This window comes from Hypanus sabinus, chromosome X2 (assembly GCF_030144855.1).
Source record: "Hypanus sabinus isolate sHypSab1 chromosome X2, sHypSab1.hap1, whole genome shotgun sequence".
NCBI classification, from domain to species: domain Eukaryota; kingdom Metazoa; phylum Chordata; class Chondrichthyes; order Myliobatiformes; family Dasyatidae; genus Hypanus; species Hypanus sabinus.
In genome coordinates, this window is record NC_082739.1 from 34,019,585 (window position 1) to 34,037,895 (window position 18,311).

Consider the following 18,311-nt stretch of genomic DNA (forward strand, 5'->3'; position numbering starts at 1 on the left):
TATTCCCGAGATTACTACCTTTGAGGTCCTGCTTCTCAACTTCCTTCCTAACTCCCTGTAGTCTGTTTTCAGGACCTCCTCCCATTTCCTACCTATGTCGTTGGTGTCAATTTGTACCACGACCTCTAGCTGTTCTCCTTCCCACTTCAGGATATTGTGGACGCGATCAGAAACATCCTGGACCCTGGCACCTGGGAGGCAAACTACCATCCGTGTTTCTTTCCTGCGTCCACAGGGGCCTGTTAGGGGGCCTGTCTGACCCCCTAACTATAGAGTCCCTTATCACTGCTGCCATCCTCTTCCTTTCCCTACCCTTCTGAGCCACAGGGCCAGAATGTATTTGACATTAGATTTTTAATATCAGCATGGTTCAATTATAGGAAAGCTTGGCTCCAAAGGAGAAGCATAGGAATGTGAGTAAGTGGGCTATATACACTAACCTCCTTAGAGAATATGAATACAATCACAAGAGGTGCAACAGCTCTTCTTTCCCCTCTTCCCTCCTCATCATTTTGCGATCCAAGGTGGGTGACACAATGGTTCACTTTCTCCCAAACTAGTATACTGCATTCAGTTAGCCCAACATGGACACAAACTGGAGAAGCCAAATGCAGATCAGCTGGTCGCTTTTTGGAGCACTTACGTTCAGTCTGCAGGGGAGGTCCTGATCTTCCTGTTGCCTCACGTTAATTCCCCATCCTACTCCCACTCAGAACTACATTTCTACAACATCCCGCAGTGTTAGAATGAGGCCTAATGTAAATTTGAGGAACTGCACCTTATGTTCTGTCCAGGCATGCTGAACCTTTCCGGACTCATTGTCCAATTCTATAGTTACAGGTAATTCACATGCTTTGTTTGTCCTGGCCATCTCTGTTGCAAGTCATTCCTCTGATATAGTGGTGCAGTTTTCCTCTCTCCATTATAACCTTACCCATCCAGCATATCCCACAGTTATACATATTTTACACTCCTGTGAATGTATTTTCACTCGCTAATTCCTGCCATTAAACATCAGCCATGATTTATCATTATGGTGACCCTGGTCACACGCTGTCACAGTTATTCACTTTGCCTTTTCCATTCCTTCCCTGCACCTTAATGCAACTTAAAATTAACATCTTTCTCTTTTTCCCAGTTCTGAATCAGAGTATAAATTCTGTTTCGCTTTCCACATATGCTGCTTGACCTGATCCCTGTATTTTCTGTTTTTCTGAGATGCACAGTGGCAGCTGCCTCTGCTTTAAGCTCTGGAATTCCCTTTCTAAATTTCTAACCACTATATCTCGCTCTGTTTCTTCCTTCCAGTCTACCTCTATAACCAAGGTTTTGGTCATCTGTCCTAGTATCCCCTACTGCAAAACTGTCTCATCTTTTTTGTTATTGATCATTCTTCTGTGAGTTGCCTTGGGATGCTATGTTATATTAAAGGATTATATAAATACTTCCTTTGTTGTTCAAGGAGAACGCAACTCTGCAGTCCTCAGAAAGATTCATGGAGGGATACAGCAGAGAAACAGACCAAGTCCTCTCTAGGCACACAGTTACACTAATTCTACACTGTGTCCAAGAAGGATTCTGAACACAGTATGTGGACAAGCCGACTAGAGGAGAAGCCATACTGGAATGGTACTAGGCAATGAACCTGGTCAGGTGTCAAATCTCTTGGTGGGTGAGCATTTTGGAGTCAGTGAACACAACTCCATGACCATTCCTATAGCCTTGGACAGAGATAGGAGAAAATGGTGTGGGAAAGTATTTAATTGGTGTCGTGTGAATTATCACACGATTAGATTTAGAGAGGGTGCAGAGAAGATTTACGAGGATAATGCTTTGATTAAAAAGCATGTCTTACAAAGAAAGGCTGAGCAAGCTAGGTTCTTTCTCTGTGGAGCAAAGGAAAAGGAGATGTAATGATTGAGATGCATAAGATGATGAGAGGCAGAGATAGAGTGGACGTGCTCTTTGACAGGGCAGTGCTTGTTGGGTGATATAAAGAGGATGTCAGAGGTAGTACATGGTTCACACTGCAGGAGTGGTGTTAGAGACAGATACATTAGGGCCATTTAAGATACTCTTAGATAGACGCATGGATGAAAGGAAAATCAAGGGCTATGTGGAAGAGAAGGGTTAGATTGATCTTCAAGTAGATTAAAAGGTCGGCACAACATCATGGGCTGAAGGGCCTGTACTGTGCTGTACTAATCTATGCTCTACGTTTAAAATCCCATGTTATATTCTCCACACATTCTCATTAATTGCCTCAAATTCTATCACTCTCTTACACACGCAGCGGACAATTTGCAGTGACTAATTAACCTACCGACCATCACATCTTTAGGATGTGAGAGAAAACTGGATTACCAGGAGGAAACCCAAGGTCAGGATTGAACCCAGGCCTCTGGCACTGTAAGACGGTGGCTCAACTAGCTACAACACTGTGTTTCTTTTCAAAGTTCAACTTTCAAAGTAAATTTATTATCAATGTACGTGTCACCATATACAACCCTGCAATTCATTTTCTGACAGACATGCTCAGTAACTCCACAATAGAATAATAACCATAATAGGATCAATGAAAGTCCGCACCAACTGGGTGTTCAACCAACATGCAAAAGACAACAAACTGTGCAAATATAAAAAGTAAGAAATAATAATAATAAATAAATAAACAATAAATATTGAGAACGTGAGATGAAGAGCCCTTGAAAATGAGTCCATAGGTTGTAGGTACATTTCAGTGATGGGGTAATTGAAGTTGAGTGGTTATTGCCTTTGGTTCAGGAGCCCGATGGTTGATGGGTAATAACTGTTCCTGAACCCAGTGGTGTGGATCCTGAGGTTCCTGTACCTCCTTCCTGATAACAGCAGCAAAAAGAGAGCATGGTCTGGATGATGGGGTTCCTTGATGATGGATGCTCTTTCCTGCGACAGTGTTCCATCTAAATGTGCTCAATGATGGGGAGGGTTTTACCCGTGATGGACTGGGCCATATCCACTTTGTAGGATTTTCCATTAAAGGGCACTGGCGTTTCCATACCAGGCTGTGATGCAGCCAGTCAACATCACTACACATCTATGGAAGTTTGTCGAAGTTTTAGATGTCATGCCAAATCTTTTGGAAGTTTATGTCATGCCAAATCTTTAACTCCTAAGGAAGTAGAGGTGCTGCCATGCTTCCTTCGCAATTGAGCTTGGGCCTAGGACAGGTCTTTTGAAATAAGGAATTTAAAGTTGCTGACCCTCTCAGGGAGAGAGAAGAGACCAGAGAGACATTCTGTAATGATCAATAAACCAATTGTTTGGAATCAAATGATCTTGCCTGGTATCTCAGGGCTGGGTGTGTCTGTACCCGTGTCACCCCCTGCCCCTGGCACTCCTCCTCTGCTGCACTCCACATCTCACCATTCCCAACATCCTTTGCTCCCACCAGATTTACAAACTAGCTACATATATGTGCCTAAGACTCTTGTAAATGTTGGCTTTGTCTATGGAAACACACAGTTTCTCTGGTTCAGTGCATGCCTCGGAAATTCGCTTTGTCAAATTTGGCAGTTACCGGCACTTCACAATGCAGCTGCTACCTCAGGTCCCATCCATTAACGGGACAGGCACACTACACAAGCAGCATTGCCAAGGGTTGTGGAGCAACTCGCGTGCACTTTCTTAACTCAGCAGGTGGCATTATTCATCTGGAAAGTCATTGCTCCCCCGTCACCTTAATAGATAATAGGAACCAAGTGGAAATACAGGCCAAGGCAAGGTCAGCCATACATTGAGGGGGATTAAATGGCTAACTCAAAAAAGAGAAAAAGGAGAGATTATCTAAAGAGGAAACAAACATGGTTATATGAAGCAAATAATAGGGATAATCCTGTGAATTATAAACCTTTCAGTGGTGGGCAAACTAATGGAAAGGATTCCTAGGTATGGAATTTACTAGCATTTGGAGAAGCATAGTCTTATTAGGAACAGTAGAGGTTGAGTCAGCAAATCACAACAGTATCACTCTTATCAGCAGGTTTGATGACAAAGTTGTGCTTGTTCCTCAGTGAGTGAAGTGTGGCAAGTTCAGCGGAAGGTAGGTTAGAGTACAAATTGAAGTTGAAGTCACTGACATGTTGTGTGAAGAGATCTAGTGGGTGTAAGAGTTGAAGAGAAGGGTTCACGAGGATGAAGAAGCCTGGAGAATGGAAAAAGGTAGACAATCTAGCTAGAGACAGACGTGAAGGCAGAAGAAGAAGTGCTGAACATCATGCATTGAAATGGGGACTTGAGGAATGAAACTGGCCTTTGTGAAGAAGATCAGGAGTGATAGTAAAACTCGGGCAAGGAGCGGGACTGTAAATGGAGAGATGCGATCAGAGGAAACTTAAAGCAGAGGATTGAAGTTTGCAAACCTTGATGCCTGAAAGGATAGGAAAATGTTGCTTGTTGAAATATTGAAGTAAGATGAGTCAGTGCTGTTGCAAAGCGAGATCAAGAGGATGCATATGCTGACACATGGCATTAAGAGTGGAATGTGACTTGAAAAGCACTGAATGCCTTCAACATCGCCATGCCATGAGTAGATCAGATACATTTTCTAGTAAAAGGGATGCAGCTGTGGGAACAAATGCGAATCACCATCTCATTAAAAGCAAATGGGCTTTGGAGATAGTCCATCAATATTTCAGTACAAGCACTTGAATCAGCAAGGCATGGAAGGCTAGCAAATCATTTTGAAAAAGCTGATTTTGGCTTTTTGGATGATTTATGATACAGCCAGGAGATGATAGGTGGAAGAAGGGCTGATGAAGAAGGAATCTGATAGGAGAGGAGAGTAGACGATGGAAGGAAGGGAAGGAGGAGAGGCACCAGAGTGATGTGATGGACAGGTGAGGGGAAGAGGTAAAGGGGAGCCAGAATGGGGAATGGAAAAAGAGAGAAGGGGAGGGAGAGAAATTACCAGAGGTTAGAAGCCATCGGGAAATTCTGCCTATTGTGGCAGACAGAGTGAAAGTGCTCAACAAAGTGCCCCCCCCGCCCCAAGTCTACGTCAAGTCTCATGAATGTAGAGAAACTTGCACTGAGAAAGTTCCCAGTGTAAAGTTTCTTGACAGCTTTAACAATGGGAATGATGTAGTAATTGCATTTGAGACCGAAGAGTATTGGAAGTCAAGAATTTCAATATAAGTAGGGCTAAGATGTGGTCATTGTTGGTTAGTTTTGTGAGGAACATGGGAAAAATATTGAGAAGTAACAACAGAGTCTCAGTATTGAGGTGGGCGCATAGACGTGTCTCTTAATGAAAGTTAATGAGTTGACAGAGGGGATGGACTAAAATGAACAGTAGTAGATGCCAACAGTATTAAATGGGATAGAAGTAAAAAAAGACTGGGCTCAAGGCAAAGTGTCAGCACTAAATATAGTAGAGAGGATGCTTAAAGGGGTGAGAGCTGCAAGAGGCTGTAACTGTGAAAAATAATCAATCTATATGCAGCTAAGGACCCTGAACAAAAAGCAATTCTGCTGGATATTGTTTTTTTTTCTTTAATTCTCGCTGATTTGTGTTGCGGGATGAGCAAGAGGGACTGAAGATCATGAAGAGATGAACTTTATCCTGCAGCTTGTTACAATCTGGATCCAGACAGGGAACCTCCCAAGATTCAAGCTCCATGTTGTTCAATGCTTCTCGCTTGTGTTGCCTCTGAACAGTCAGCCTAATTAACCTTGCTCAGCCCGTCTGCCCACCATTTCATTGTGGGTATGACATACAGTAGGTGTCGCAGTGCACACATCATGTCAGATAAAAGGCGACCATTGTACAGTGACTTTCATAACTTCAAGATATCCCTAAGTGTATTACAGTCAACAAAGTAATTGTCTAGAGTGTGTCCTCCTGTATTAAAGGGAGTACTTCAGCCAAACAGCACACACCAACCTCTGTTAAACAGCAATAATCTGTTCCAATGATGCTGGCTAACAGATTAATTTTGCTCAGGGTATTCCCCTGCTCTAACATTGTTATTCAGTGGGTCTGCAAGCTTTAACAAGGTTCACTGCAGAGTGTACAGATTGATAAACTAAATACAGTGTGCAAAGTAGATTCTTTTGGACTTTATCTAAACAAGTTTGCTACCCAGAGAGTAGGTAGAAATATAACAAAAATGTTAAAGAAGTGGCTAATTTAAATTAACAACCAATATTACACTTACTACAACTGCAATGAAAATTAGAGAACTGCAGTGGCTGGAAAACAGAAATACAAACAGAGAAATGAGATCAGCCCTCATTCTTCTAAACTCCAGAGAATACAGGCCCAGTGCCATCAAACTCCTATACTTCATTAGGAGTTTGAAGAGACTTGACATGTTACCAATGACTCTAACAAATTCCTACAGATGTACTACAGAGAGAATTCTGACAGGTTGCTTCACCGCCTGAGATGCCAATGCTCAGGATCAAAAGAAGCTACAGGGATTTATAGACTCTGCCAGCTCCATCATGTGCCCACACTTCCCCAACATCGAGGGCATCTTCAAAAAGCAGTACCTCAAGGAGGCAGCATGAATCCATCATTAAGAGCCTTGACCACCTGGGACATGCCCTCTTCTCATTGCTACCGTGAGGTATCAAAGCCATAAGACCCAATGTTTTAAGAATAGCTTCTTCCCATCTGCAATCTCCATAAACCCATGAACTCTACTTCACTGTTCCACTTTTCCACTATTTATCTATCTATTTACTTATTGTGACTTATAGCAACTTTTATGTCTTGCACTGTACTGTTGCCACAAAACAATATATTTTCCAACATTTGTCAGTGATAATAAACATGATTCTGATTCTTTATTAAAATCTAGTTCAAAAGACAGTGCCTTCAATAGTGCCTCACTGGAATAACGTGTCAGATAATGTGCTCAAACTAATGGAGCTGGGGGTTGATATGAATGCTGGATTATGTGTTGAACTGTGTATGTCATATATGCACCTGCAGGGTATTTTTAAGATCAAATTTGTATCATGCAGTATGACATTTGATGCATTTAGTACCCAAAAACTTCAATTTATTTGGTAGTTTCTGCCTTCAATAAAGCATTTGCTGTACACCAGCTGTACTGTTAATTTGCTTTTACAGTACGTTTAGGAGCTTCATTGTACGTAATGCATATTTAAAGATGGAAAGTCAAGAAACTTTATATCTATAAAAATGAGGTTGAATTTTGGTTTTGCTTCCACATCAGGTTTCTTTGATAACAGTGAACTCCCACTTCAGGAGGTTTCCTTCCTCATTCAAAACCATCAGCCGCTGACCACACACCATGGTGTGGATCGTAAATGCATGACCTTCCAGCTCAGGGGCAAGGGAGTTACTTCCAAAGCCACAGCTAACCCTGAAATTGTTTCCTCCCACAGAGACTCCTGAAGGATGGCAAACGAGAGAGCATTGTCAGCAGCCTGCACATCCCGTCATCTGAAATTGGAAATGGCCAGCGTATCATTTGTAGAGCAAAGAATGCGGCAATCCCAGAGGGGAGAGAGGCCGAGGTCACCATCGATATCCAACGTGAGTTGCTTTATCCACTCCAAAGCTCTCATTCGGCCTTTAGTCATAGAGTCATAGAACACTGCAGCACGGAAACAGGCCCATCGGCCCATCTAGTCCATGTTGAACTATTAATCAGCCAAGTCCCATTGTACGACACCTGGACCACAGTTCTCCATACCCCTCCCATCCATGTACCTATCCAAATTTCTCGTAAATGTTGAAATCAACCCCGCATCCACCACTTGCTCTGGCAGCTCGTTCCACACTCTCACCACTCTCTGAGTGAAGAGCTTCCCCCTCATGTTCCCCTTAAGCATTTCACCTTTCATCCATAACCCATGACCTCTAGTTGTAGTCTCACCCAACCTCAGTGGCAAAAGCCTGCTTACACATACCTTATCTATACCCCTCATAATTTTAAATACCTATTCAACCTTCCCCTATAACTCAGGTCCTCAAGTCTCAGCAATATCATTGTAAATTTTCTCTGCACTCTTTCAATCTCATTTACATCTTTCCTGCTGGTAGGTGACCAAAACTGCATACAATACTCCAAATTAGGCCTCACCAACATCTTATGCAATTTCAGCATAACATCACAACTCATGGACTCAGTACCTTGATTTATGAAGGCCAATGTACCAAAAGCTTTCTTTGCAATCCTATCTACCTGTGACACAACTTTAAAGGAATTATGGACCTATATTCCCAGATCCCTCTGTTCCACCACTCTCCTCAGCTTCCAACCGCTCACCATGGAAGACCTACTCTGGCTTGTTTTCCCAAAGTGAAACACCTCACACTTGTCTGCATTAAATTTCATCTGCCATTTTACTAGCTAGTCCAGATCCCGCTGCAAGCCATGTCTTCATCACTGTCCACTACATCCCCAATCTTGGTTTCATCTGCAAATTTGCTGATCCAGTTAATCACATTAACATCCAGATTATTGATATAACGGACTAACAATAATGGACCCCGCACTAATTCCTACGGCACACCACTAGTCAGAGGCCTCCAGTCAGAGAGGCAGTCCTCTATTACCACTCTCTGGCTTCTCCCACAAGGCCAATATCTAATCCAATTTACTACCTCATCCTGAATGCCGAGCAAATGAACCTTCTTCACCAACCTCCCATGCGGGACCTTGTCAAATGTCTTGCTAAAGTCCACGTAGACAACATCCACTGCCTTGCCTTCATCCACTTTCCTGATAACTTCTTCGAAAAACTCTATAAGATTGGTTCAACACAACCTACCATGCACAAAGCCATGTTGACTATCCTGAATCAGACCTTGTTTATCCAAATACTTATATATCCAGTCCCTTGGAATACCTTCCAGTAACTTTCCCACTACAAGCTCACTGGCCTATAATTTCCTGGCTTATTCTTAGAGCCTTTCTTAAACAATGGAACAACATTGGCTATCCTCCAATCTTTTGGCTCATCACCAGTGGCTAAAGATGTTTGAAATATCTCTGCTAGGGCCCCTACAATTTCTGCACTAACCTCCCACAGGGTCTGAGGGAACACATTGACAAACCCTGGGGATTTATGCACTCAATTTGCCTCAAGACAGCAAACACCTCCTCTGTAATCTGTATAGAGTCCATGAACTTGCTTCTGCTTTGCCTCACTTCTATAGTCTCTGTCCATTTCCCAAGTAAATACAGATGTAAAAAATCCATTTAAGATCTCCCCCATCTCTTTCAGCTTCATGCATAGATGACCATTCTGATCTTCCAGAGGACCAATTTTGTCCCTTGCTATCCTTTTACTCTTACACATATCTGTAGAAGCCCTTAGGATTCTCTTTCACCTTGTCTGCAAGAGCAACCTCATGCCTTCTTTTAGCCCTCCTGAGATCTTTCTTAAGTTTTCTCTTGCATTTCTTATATTCCTCTAGTACCTTATTTGTTCCTGCCTGCCTATATCTGCTATGCACCTCCTTCTTTTTCTTAACCAGGGCCTCAACTTCTCTTGAAAACCAAGCTTCCCTAAACCTTTTAACTGTGCCTTTTATTCTGACAGGAACATACAAACACTGTACTCCCAAAAATTCACTTTTGAAGGCCTCCCACTTACCAAGTATGCCTTTGTCAGAAAACAACCATTTCCAATCCGCTCTTCCCAGATCCTGCTGGTAACATCATAATTGATCTTTCTTAAATTTAAAATCTCAATCCAGGGACTAGACCTAGCCCTTTCCAAAATGACGTTGAAACTAATGACATTATGATCACTAGGTGCAAAGTGTTCCCCTACACAAACTTCTGCCAACTGCCTTTCTCATTTCCTAACAGCAGATCTAGTATCACACTCTCTCTAGTTGGAACTTCTATGTACTGATTAAGGAAACTTCCCTGAACACATTTGACAGACTCTTTCCCATCCAGCCCTTTTACATATGGGAATCGCGGTCAATGTGTGGAAAGTTAAAATCACCTACTTTCACAACCTCATGTTTCTTGCAACAGTCTGTGATCTCTCTACAAATTTGCTCCTGTAAATCCCACCTATAATATGGGTGGCCTATAATATAATCCCATTAACATGGTTATATCTTTCTTATTCCTCAGTTATATCCCTAAAGCTTCACTAGATGAGCACTCCAGTCTGTCCAGATTGAGAATCACTGTGACATTTTCCCTGACTAGTAATGCCAACCCTCCCCCTTTAATCCCTCCCACTCTGTCACGTCTAAAACAATGGAACCCCAGAATATTCAGCTGCCAGTCCTGCCCCTCCTGCAACCAAGTCTCACTAATGGCTACAATATCATGAGTCTATATGTTGATCCATGCCCTGAGCTCATCTGCCTTTCCTACAATACTTCTTGCATTGAAATATACACAGCTCAGACATTAGTCCGACCATGCTCAACCTTTAGATTCCTGAAATTGGATGTAGGCTCTTTCAACATCTGTCTCCACAACCTCTCCACTAACTGTTCTGGCACTCTTGTTCCCATTCCCCTGTAACTCTACTTTCAACCCACCCCCCCCCCCCAATCCACAGCACAGCTCTAGCAAACCTTCCCACTAGGATATTAGTCCCCCTCCAGTTCAGGTGAAAAACCATCCCTTCAATACAGGTCCCACCTTCCCTGGAAGAGAGCCCAATGGTCCAAAAATCTGAAGCCCTTTATCCTGCACCATCTCCTTAGCCATTTGTTAAACTGTATGAGCTTCATATTTCCGGCCTCATTAGCACGTGGCACTGGTAGCAATCCTGAGATCACAACTCTGGAGATCCTGTCCTTTAACTTTGCACCTAACTCCCTGAACTCACTTCGCAGAACCTCGTTACTCATCCTTCCCATGTCATTGGTACCTACATGGACCATGACTCGCAAATCTGGCTGCTCACACTGCCACATAAAAATCCTGTGGACTTGATCAGAGATGTCCCTGACCCTGGCACCTTGGAGGCAACAGACCATCCAGCAATCTCACTCTCATCCACAGAACCTCCTTTTTGATCTCCTAACCAATGAATCCCCTTTCACCACAGCTCTGTTCCCTTCTCAGCCACAGAGCCAGACTCAGTGCCAGAGACCTGACCACTGTGGCTTTCCTCTGCTAGGTCATCACCCCCAACAGTATCCAAAGTGCTATACCTGTTTTTGAGGAAACAGCCACTGGGGTACTCTGCACTGGCTGCCTATTCCCTTTACCCCTTTTAATGGTCACTCAGTTAGCTACCTGTCTCCTTCACCTTGGGCATCACTCGCTCCTTGTATGTCCGGAGTTCATCCAGTTCCAACTCCAACTCCTTAAGCCATCTGTTAGAAGCTGCAGCTGGATGCACTTCTTGCAGGGGTAGTCATCAGGGTCACTGGAGGTCTCCCTGCCTTCCCAAATCCCGCAAGAGGAGCATTTAACTATCCTGCTTGGCATCACCACTGCTCTAAATGTGCAGACAGAAAGAAAGAAAGAAAGAAAGAAAGAAAGAAAGAAAGAAAGAAAGAAAGAAAGAAAGAAAGAAAGAAAGAAAGAAAGAAAGAAGACCTTTCCTTACAAAGGGCCTAATTATATGCAATCCAATATTTCTTCTAGAACTGTGGCATAACTCTCTTTCCTTCTACGCAATCCAAAGTCACATCGGGAACTGTGGTGTGTGAAATATGACGACTGCCCCTGCTCCCTCCAATTAAACTCGCTCTCCCTCTGTGCAATCCAATACCTCCTTAGGAACTGCGGTGGATGAAATATGTTGACTGCTGCTGCTCGCTTCTTTCAAAACTCTGTCCCTCTGCGCAATCCGATGTCTCCTCAGGAACTGTGCCGCACTGAACGCACTGACTGCCCCGCTCGCTTCTTATAAGCTCATTCTCTATCGACGCAACTCAATGCTTCCTCATGAACTGTGGCGAGCAAAACGTGCCGACTCTCTGCTTCCTTCATTTAAGCTCTCTCCCTCTACGCAATCCAATGTCTCCTGTGGAACTGGGGTGCGCAAAACGTGGCAGCTGCCCCCTTTTACTTCTTTTAAACTCTCTACCTCTACGCAATCAGTGCCCCTGAGGAACTGTGGTATGCATAATATGCCGACTGCCTCCGCTCGCTTCTTTGAAACTCTCTTTCCCTCTACGCAATCCAATGTCTCCTCGTGAACTATGGTGCGCAAAATCTACCCTCTGCCCCGTTCACTAATTTTAAACTCTTTCTTTCTATGCACTCCAATGTCTCCACGTGAACTGTGGTGCGCAAAACCTGCCATTCTCCCCGTTCGCTAATTTTAAACTCTCTTTCCCTCTACGCAATCCAATGTCTCCTCGTGAACTATGGTGCGCAAAATCTACCATCTGCTCCGTTCACTAATTTTAAACTCTCTTTCTTTCTATGCACTCCAATGTCTCCCCAGGAACTGTGGTGCGCAAAATCTGCCATCTGCCCCCATACGCTAATTTTAATCTCTCTTTCCCTCTACGCAAACCAATGTTTCTCCAGGAACTGTGGAGTGCAAAATGTGCTGACTGGCCTCGTTTGCGTCTTTTAAACGCACTCTGCTTCTGTGCAATCCAATGTCTCCGTAGTAACTGTGGTGCACAAAATCTGCCGACTGCCCTCACTCATTCCTTTAAATTCACTCTCCCTTTGCACAATCCAATGTCTCTTCAGGAGCTGTGGCGCGCAAAATATGCCGACTGACGCCGCACGGTTTTTTTAACTCTCTCTTCCGCTCTGCAATTCAATGTCTCCTCAGGAAGTGATGCGCAAAATGTGCCGAATTCAACCACTAGCTTCTGTTAAACTCTCCCTCTACACAGTCCAATGTCTCCTTGGAAATTGTCGTGCACAAAATATGCCAAATGTACCCGCTCGCTTCTTTTAAACTCTCTCTCCTTCTATACAATCAAATGCCTCCTCCGAAACTGTGGGGCGCAAAATCTGCTGAGCACCCTCGCGCACTTCTTTTAAACTTCCTCACCTTCTGCGCAATCCAATGCCTCCTCAGAAACTGCGGTGCGTAAATTGTGCCAACTGCTCCTGTTCGCTTCTTTTAAACCCACTCTCCCTCTACGCAATCCAATGTCTCATCAGAATTGTGGCGCGCAAGATATGCTGACTGCCCCTGCTCGCTTCTTTTAAGCTCTCTTTCCCTCTGCACACTCCAGTGTCTCCTTGAGAACTGTGGTGCATAAAATAAGCAGACAGTCTCTGCTCATTTCTCTTAAACTCACTCTCTACCGCTACGCAATCGGCTGTCTCCTTGGGAACATCGCCGCATAAAATGTTTCGACTGACCCGCTCGCTTATTTTAAATTCTTCCTCCCTCTACGCAATCCAATGTCTCCTCGGGAACTGTGGTGCATAAAAAATGCTGACTGCCCCCGCTTGCTTATTTTGATCACTCTCCCTCAATACAATCCAATATCTCCTCAAGACCTGTGCCACACAAAATGCACTGACGGCCCTCGCTCGCTTCTTCTAAACTCTCTCTCTCTCCCTCTGTGCAATGCAATGTCTCCCTGAGAAATATGGCGCATAGCATGTACTGACGGCCCCTGCTCATTTCTTTTAATCTCATTCTCCCTCTACTGCTCGGGAACTGTGGTGTGCACCCCATCGCACCTTCACTGGATGGGACTGTTTCGGGCCATGGTTACTGCACCAGATGCAATGAATCTCAGCCCAGAAGCCAAGTACACAGCTGGCCAGGATCAATGGGTAGCATCAGTAAGCATAATGAATAGAACTGTTCCCATGGAAGGTTAAATGCAGTGCCACATTCACAGCTGAAAGCACGTGAACACTGAAGCCCCCTGTTGTTGCTGAAGCTGCAAACTGTGCAATGGAACATGCAGATAATGAGAAAGAGGAAAATCTGGAATGTGGAAGGGGGGGTCTAAATCTTATTGCAAGGTTGCACTGCTGCTGAGAAGGAAGTGAGTGATGATCTGAATCAGATAATCTGCTGATTCTTCCTCTATCTCCCATCAGCTGGGTTAATAACATCACCTTCTACCCTGGGCCATGAACTTATCAATCACCCCGATGAGTTATTAACTGATGAGTTATTAACTTCAAACTTTCTGCACAATCACTCAAAGAGTTGAACTGCATGTGTATATAATGAGAGCTGTATAACTCATCTATATAACTAGAAGTGCCCAGAGATCAGGCTGCAGATATGGAGAGAAAGTTAATGACTCAGGCCAATGACCTTTCATCAAAACTGGGTAAAGTTAGAAATCAACATGTTTTGATTTGAAAAGAAAGGACAGGCATGGGCACCAACCCCTAATAGGATGGAGACTAAGAACGACATTAATTGTGCTTCCCTCTCCACAGATGCTGCCTGATCTGCAGATTATTTCCAGCATTTTCTTACTTTATAATTTCACTTTTACCTGCAGAGGTCCCTTGAAAGACCACAATCTTGGTTATCTTGAATAACCAACCACTAACACTATCTCTTGGGGCATTAAACTTTGATTAGCATTGTGCTCAGGCCCTGGGCACTTCCCTCCATATGCTGGAATGCAAAGCAACAGACAAACTCACTAGGTGAGGCGGCATTTGTGGAGGGGAGTGGGCAGCGTAAAGAAGTGAGGTGAGACAAGGCCAGGCAAGTGATAGGTGGATCCTGATGAGGAGGGAAGATTGGAAATGGCGATAGAGACTGGGAGGTGATAGATGAAAGCAACAAATGGCTGCAGATGATGGAATCTGATAGGAAAGTAGGAGGAGCATGGAACAATTAAAGGGGTGGGAAGGGCAGATGGGAACAGTGGGGGGAGGAGGCCAGTGGGAGAAGTGTGTGGGTGTTGGTGCAGGAGAAGAAAGAAATGCAGTGACTGGGGTGTGGGATCAGAGGGAGAGTTATTGGGTGTGTATAGGAGGAATGAGTAGGTCAGGAGGAGAGAGACAAGGACAGAAGGGGAGCAGTTTACCTGAAACTGGAGAACTCATGCCATCAGGCTGTAGACTACCCAGGTGGAATATAAGGTGCTGCTCCTCTAGTCTGGGCATGGCCTCACCCTGGCAGTGGGGGGGGCTGAGGACAGATGTGTCCTAAGACATGGATAGACTCATCACAAAGAAGGAGATATATTCTAAAGGAAGAATGAGGCAACTGTGGCTGACAAGGGAAGTCAAAGACAGCATAAAGGCAAATAAGAGGGCATATAATATAGTAAAATTAGTGGCAAGTTAGAGGATTGGAAACTTTTAAAAACCAACAGAAGGCAACCAAAAAGAGAGAAAAGATTAAATATAAAGGAAAAAGAGCCAATAACATAAAAGAGGATGCCAAACATTTTTTTCAGATACTTAAAGAGTAAAAGAGAGGTGAGAGTGGATATCGGACCGCTGGAAAATGAGGCCTGAGAGGTAGTAACAAGGGACAAAGAATGGTGATCAAACTGAATAGGTATTTTGCATGAGTCTTCACTATGGAAGACACCAGCTGTATACCAGAAATTCGAGTGTGTTAGGGTGGGCAGAAGTGAGTGTAGTCTCTATAACTGGGGAGAAGGTGCTTGGGAAGCTGAAAGGTCTGAAGATACAAAGGGTGATATATTAAAAGAGGTAGCTGAAGAGATTGTGGAGGCATTAGTAATGATCTTTCAAGAATCACTAGATACTGGAATGATTCCTGAGGACTCATAATTGTAAACGTCACTCCATTCTTTAAGAAGGGAGAGAAAAAGAAGAAAGGAAATTACAGGCCAGTTAGTCTGACTTCAGTAGTTGGGCAGATGTTGGATTCCATTACTAAGGATGAAATTTTGAGGTACTTGTAGGGACATGATAAAATAGGCCAAGTTCTAATGTTTTCCTTAAGGGGAAATCTTGCCTGACAAATCTGTTGGAATTCTTTGAGGAAATAACAGGCAGGATAGACAAGGAGAGCACGTGGATGTTATTTACTTGGATTTTCAGAACGTCTTTGACAAGGTGCTGCACATAAGGTTGCTAAGCAAAATGTGAGCCAATGGTATTACAGGAAAGATACTAGCATAGATATAAGATTGTCTGACTGGCAGGAAGCAAAGAGTGGGAATAAAGAGAGCCTTTTCTGGTTGGCTGCCAGTGACTAACGATATTCTGCAGCAATCAGTGGTGGGACTGCTTCTTTTCAAGTTATATGTCAACAATTTGGATGACGGGATTTATGGCTTTGTGGCCAAGTTTGCAGGTCATATGAAGATAGATGGAGGAGCCGGTAGTGTTGAGAAAGCAGGGAGCCTGCAGGAGGACTTAGACAGATTGGGAGAATGGGCAAAGAAGTGGCAGATGGAATATAGTGTAGGGAAAGTGTATGGTCATGCACTTTGGTAAAAGAAATAAAGGTATAGACCATTTTCTAAAGGGGAAATAAATTCTGAAATCAGAGGTGCAAAGGGACTTGCAAGTCCTCGTGCAGGATTTCCTAAAGGTTAACTTGCAGGTTGAGTAAGCGCTGAGGAAGGCAAATGCAATGTTAGCATTCATTTCAAAAGGGCTAGAATATAAAATCTAGGATGTATCTTGATGCTGAGGCTTTACAAGGCATTGGTCAGACTGCACTTGGAGTATTGTGAGCAGTTTTTGGCCCCTCATTCAGGAAAGGATGTGCTGTCATTGAAGAGGGCCCAGAGGAGATTCATGAGAATGGTCCTGGGAATCAAAGTGTTAAAATATGAGGAGTGTTTGATGGCTCTGGACCTGTTTAGAATAATGAGGGGAGATTTTATTGAAACCTATCGAATATTGAAAGGCCTAGTTAGAGTGGACATGTAGAGGATGGCTCCTACAGTGGAGGACTCTGGGACCAAAGGGCACATCCTTAGAGTACGTCCAATTTAGAACAGAGATGAGGAGGAACTTATTTAACCTGAGGGTAGTGAATCATTGCCAAAGAAAGCTGTAGAGGCCAAGTCATTGGGTATATGTAAGGTGGAGGTTGTTACGTTCTTGATTAGTCAGGGTGTCAAAGGTTACAGGGAGAAGGCAGGAGAATATGATGGAAACCAATAATAAATCAGCCACGATGGAATTGCGGAGCAGACTCAATGGGTCAACTGGCCTAATTCTGCTCCCATGTTTTATGGTCATATGTGGGTGTATGAAAAGGAAGGAGAATTAAAATGCCTGGCAAATGGGAGCTTAGATTACCATGGCAGATGGAGCACAGGTGCTTGGAAAAGTACTCACCCAGCTTCTGATTGGACTCACCAAAATAGAGGAGGTGAGTTCCCTCCACAGGTGCTGACTGACGCACTGAGAACCTCCAGCAGTTTACTTCTTTCCAAGGCCTCCTAAGTACCAGTGACGTCCTTCCACTATAATCCAAGATCAGCATGACATTCATCACCTGGAAACAAGGATTGCAGGGTCAAATTTCTAGGCACCAATGCTTAAGTCCACCCCCACCCCACCCCCAACCCACACTCTCAATATTAATTTGCACAATATTTACACTACCAGTCCAGTGCTCTCACTTTTAACCCTGTTCTTGCTGAGACAAGACCCCAGGTACTGACCTTTGTTCATGAGCCTGAACAGCCTGTCCTTTCCACCTTTATGGATGTGTGTCCAGCCAACGTATTCTGTCTCTGTTCTCCACATCGGACATGGACGTCAGCAAATGATCCACAGGTAAGGGATGGAGTAAGTGACAGGAATCTAATCTGAGCATGGGTTCCAAATTTCATGCCAATGCCCCCACTTGATCAGTTGTCTCCCCATGAACGTGCTCGTACTTAACGTGTTTATGATTTTGTGTTAGAGCATATTAATGTTTTGTGACTGGTCTGTTCCTTTCGCCAGCTTTCCTGGGTTGGCATATCATGTCTGAACATTGCTACGTGGTGATATAATTGTTTTTTTAAATGCCTTCCTTGCCAGTATATTTACCCATGCATGGTTAATGAAACCCACATCTCAAATCTTACAGGTTGGACAGAGGTAAGCAAAAATCTTTTGCTGCAGTTGGACAAGTCTACGTGTTGCTATGTCCTTTGATAGACTGTCACTACGGAAGAGTACCTGCCTGCATTACTGACATAATCCAGTTCGGTTTCTCTGGGATCCCAATCAAACCCACAAGTTGGATTAACACCTGTCATTTTTCTATAAAGACAGGGTCTCATGTCTCTAGGCTGATTACATACTATCAGGATAGTCATATTATCCTATTCACTCTTGCTCAAAAATTCAGTGGAACATCAGTTGTTCTTTTGCAAAGATTCATTTTATTGTCAAAGTACACATGTACAATACAACACTGATATTTGTCTTCTCCAGATAGCCATGAAATACTGAAAGACCATGGGTATTGATGAAAGA

The 18,311-nt window shown here is 43.6% G+C and overlaps 1 protein-coding gene across 2 annotated transcripts in view; it reads left to right on the forward strand.

Moving 5' to 3' along the window:
- Nucleotides 1-18,311, forward strand: part of kirrel3a (kirre like nephrin family adhesion molecule 3a) — a 693,875-nt gene that overhangs the window by 528,776 nt on the left and 146,788 nt on the right. For both annotated transcript variants that reach the window (XM_059957202.1, XM_059957203.1), the window contains exon 5: nt 7,399-7,549. In XM_059957202.1, the coding sequence (XP_059813185.1) occupies nt 7,399-7,549 (151 nt within the window). The remainder of the gene's footprint in view (nt 1-7,398; nt 7,550-18,311) is intronic.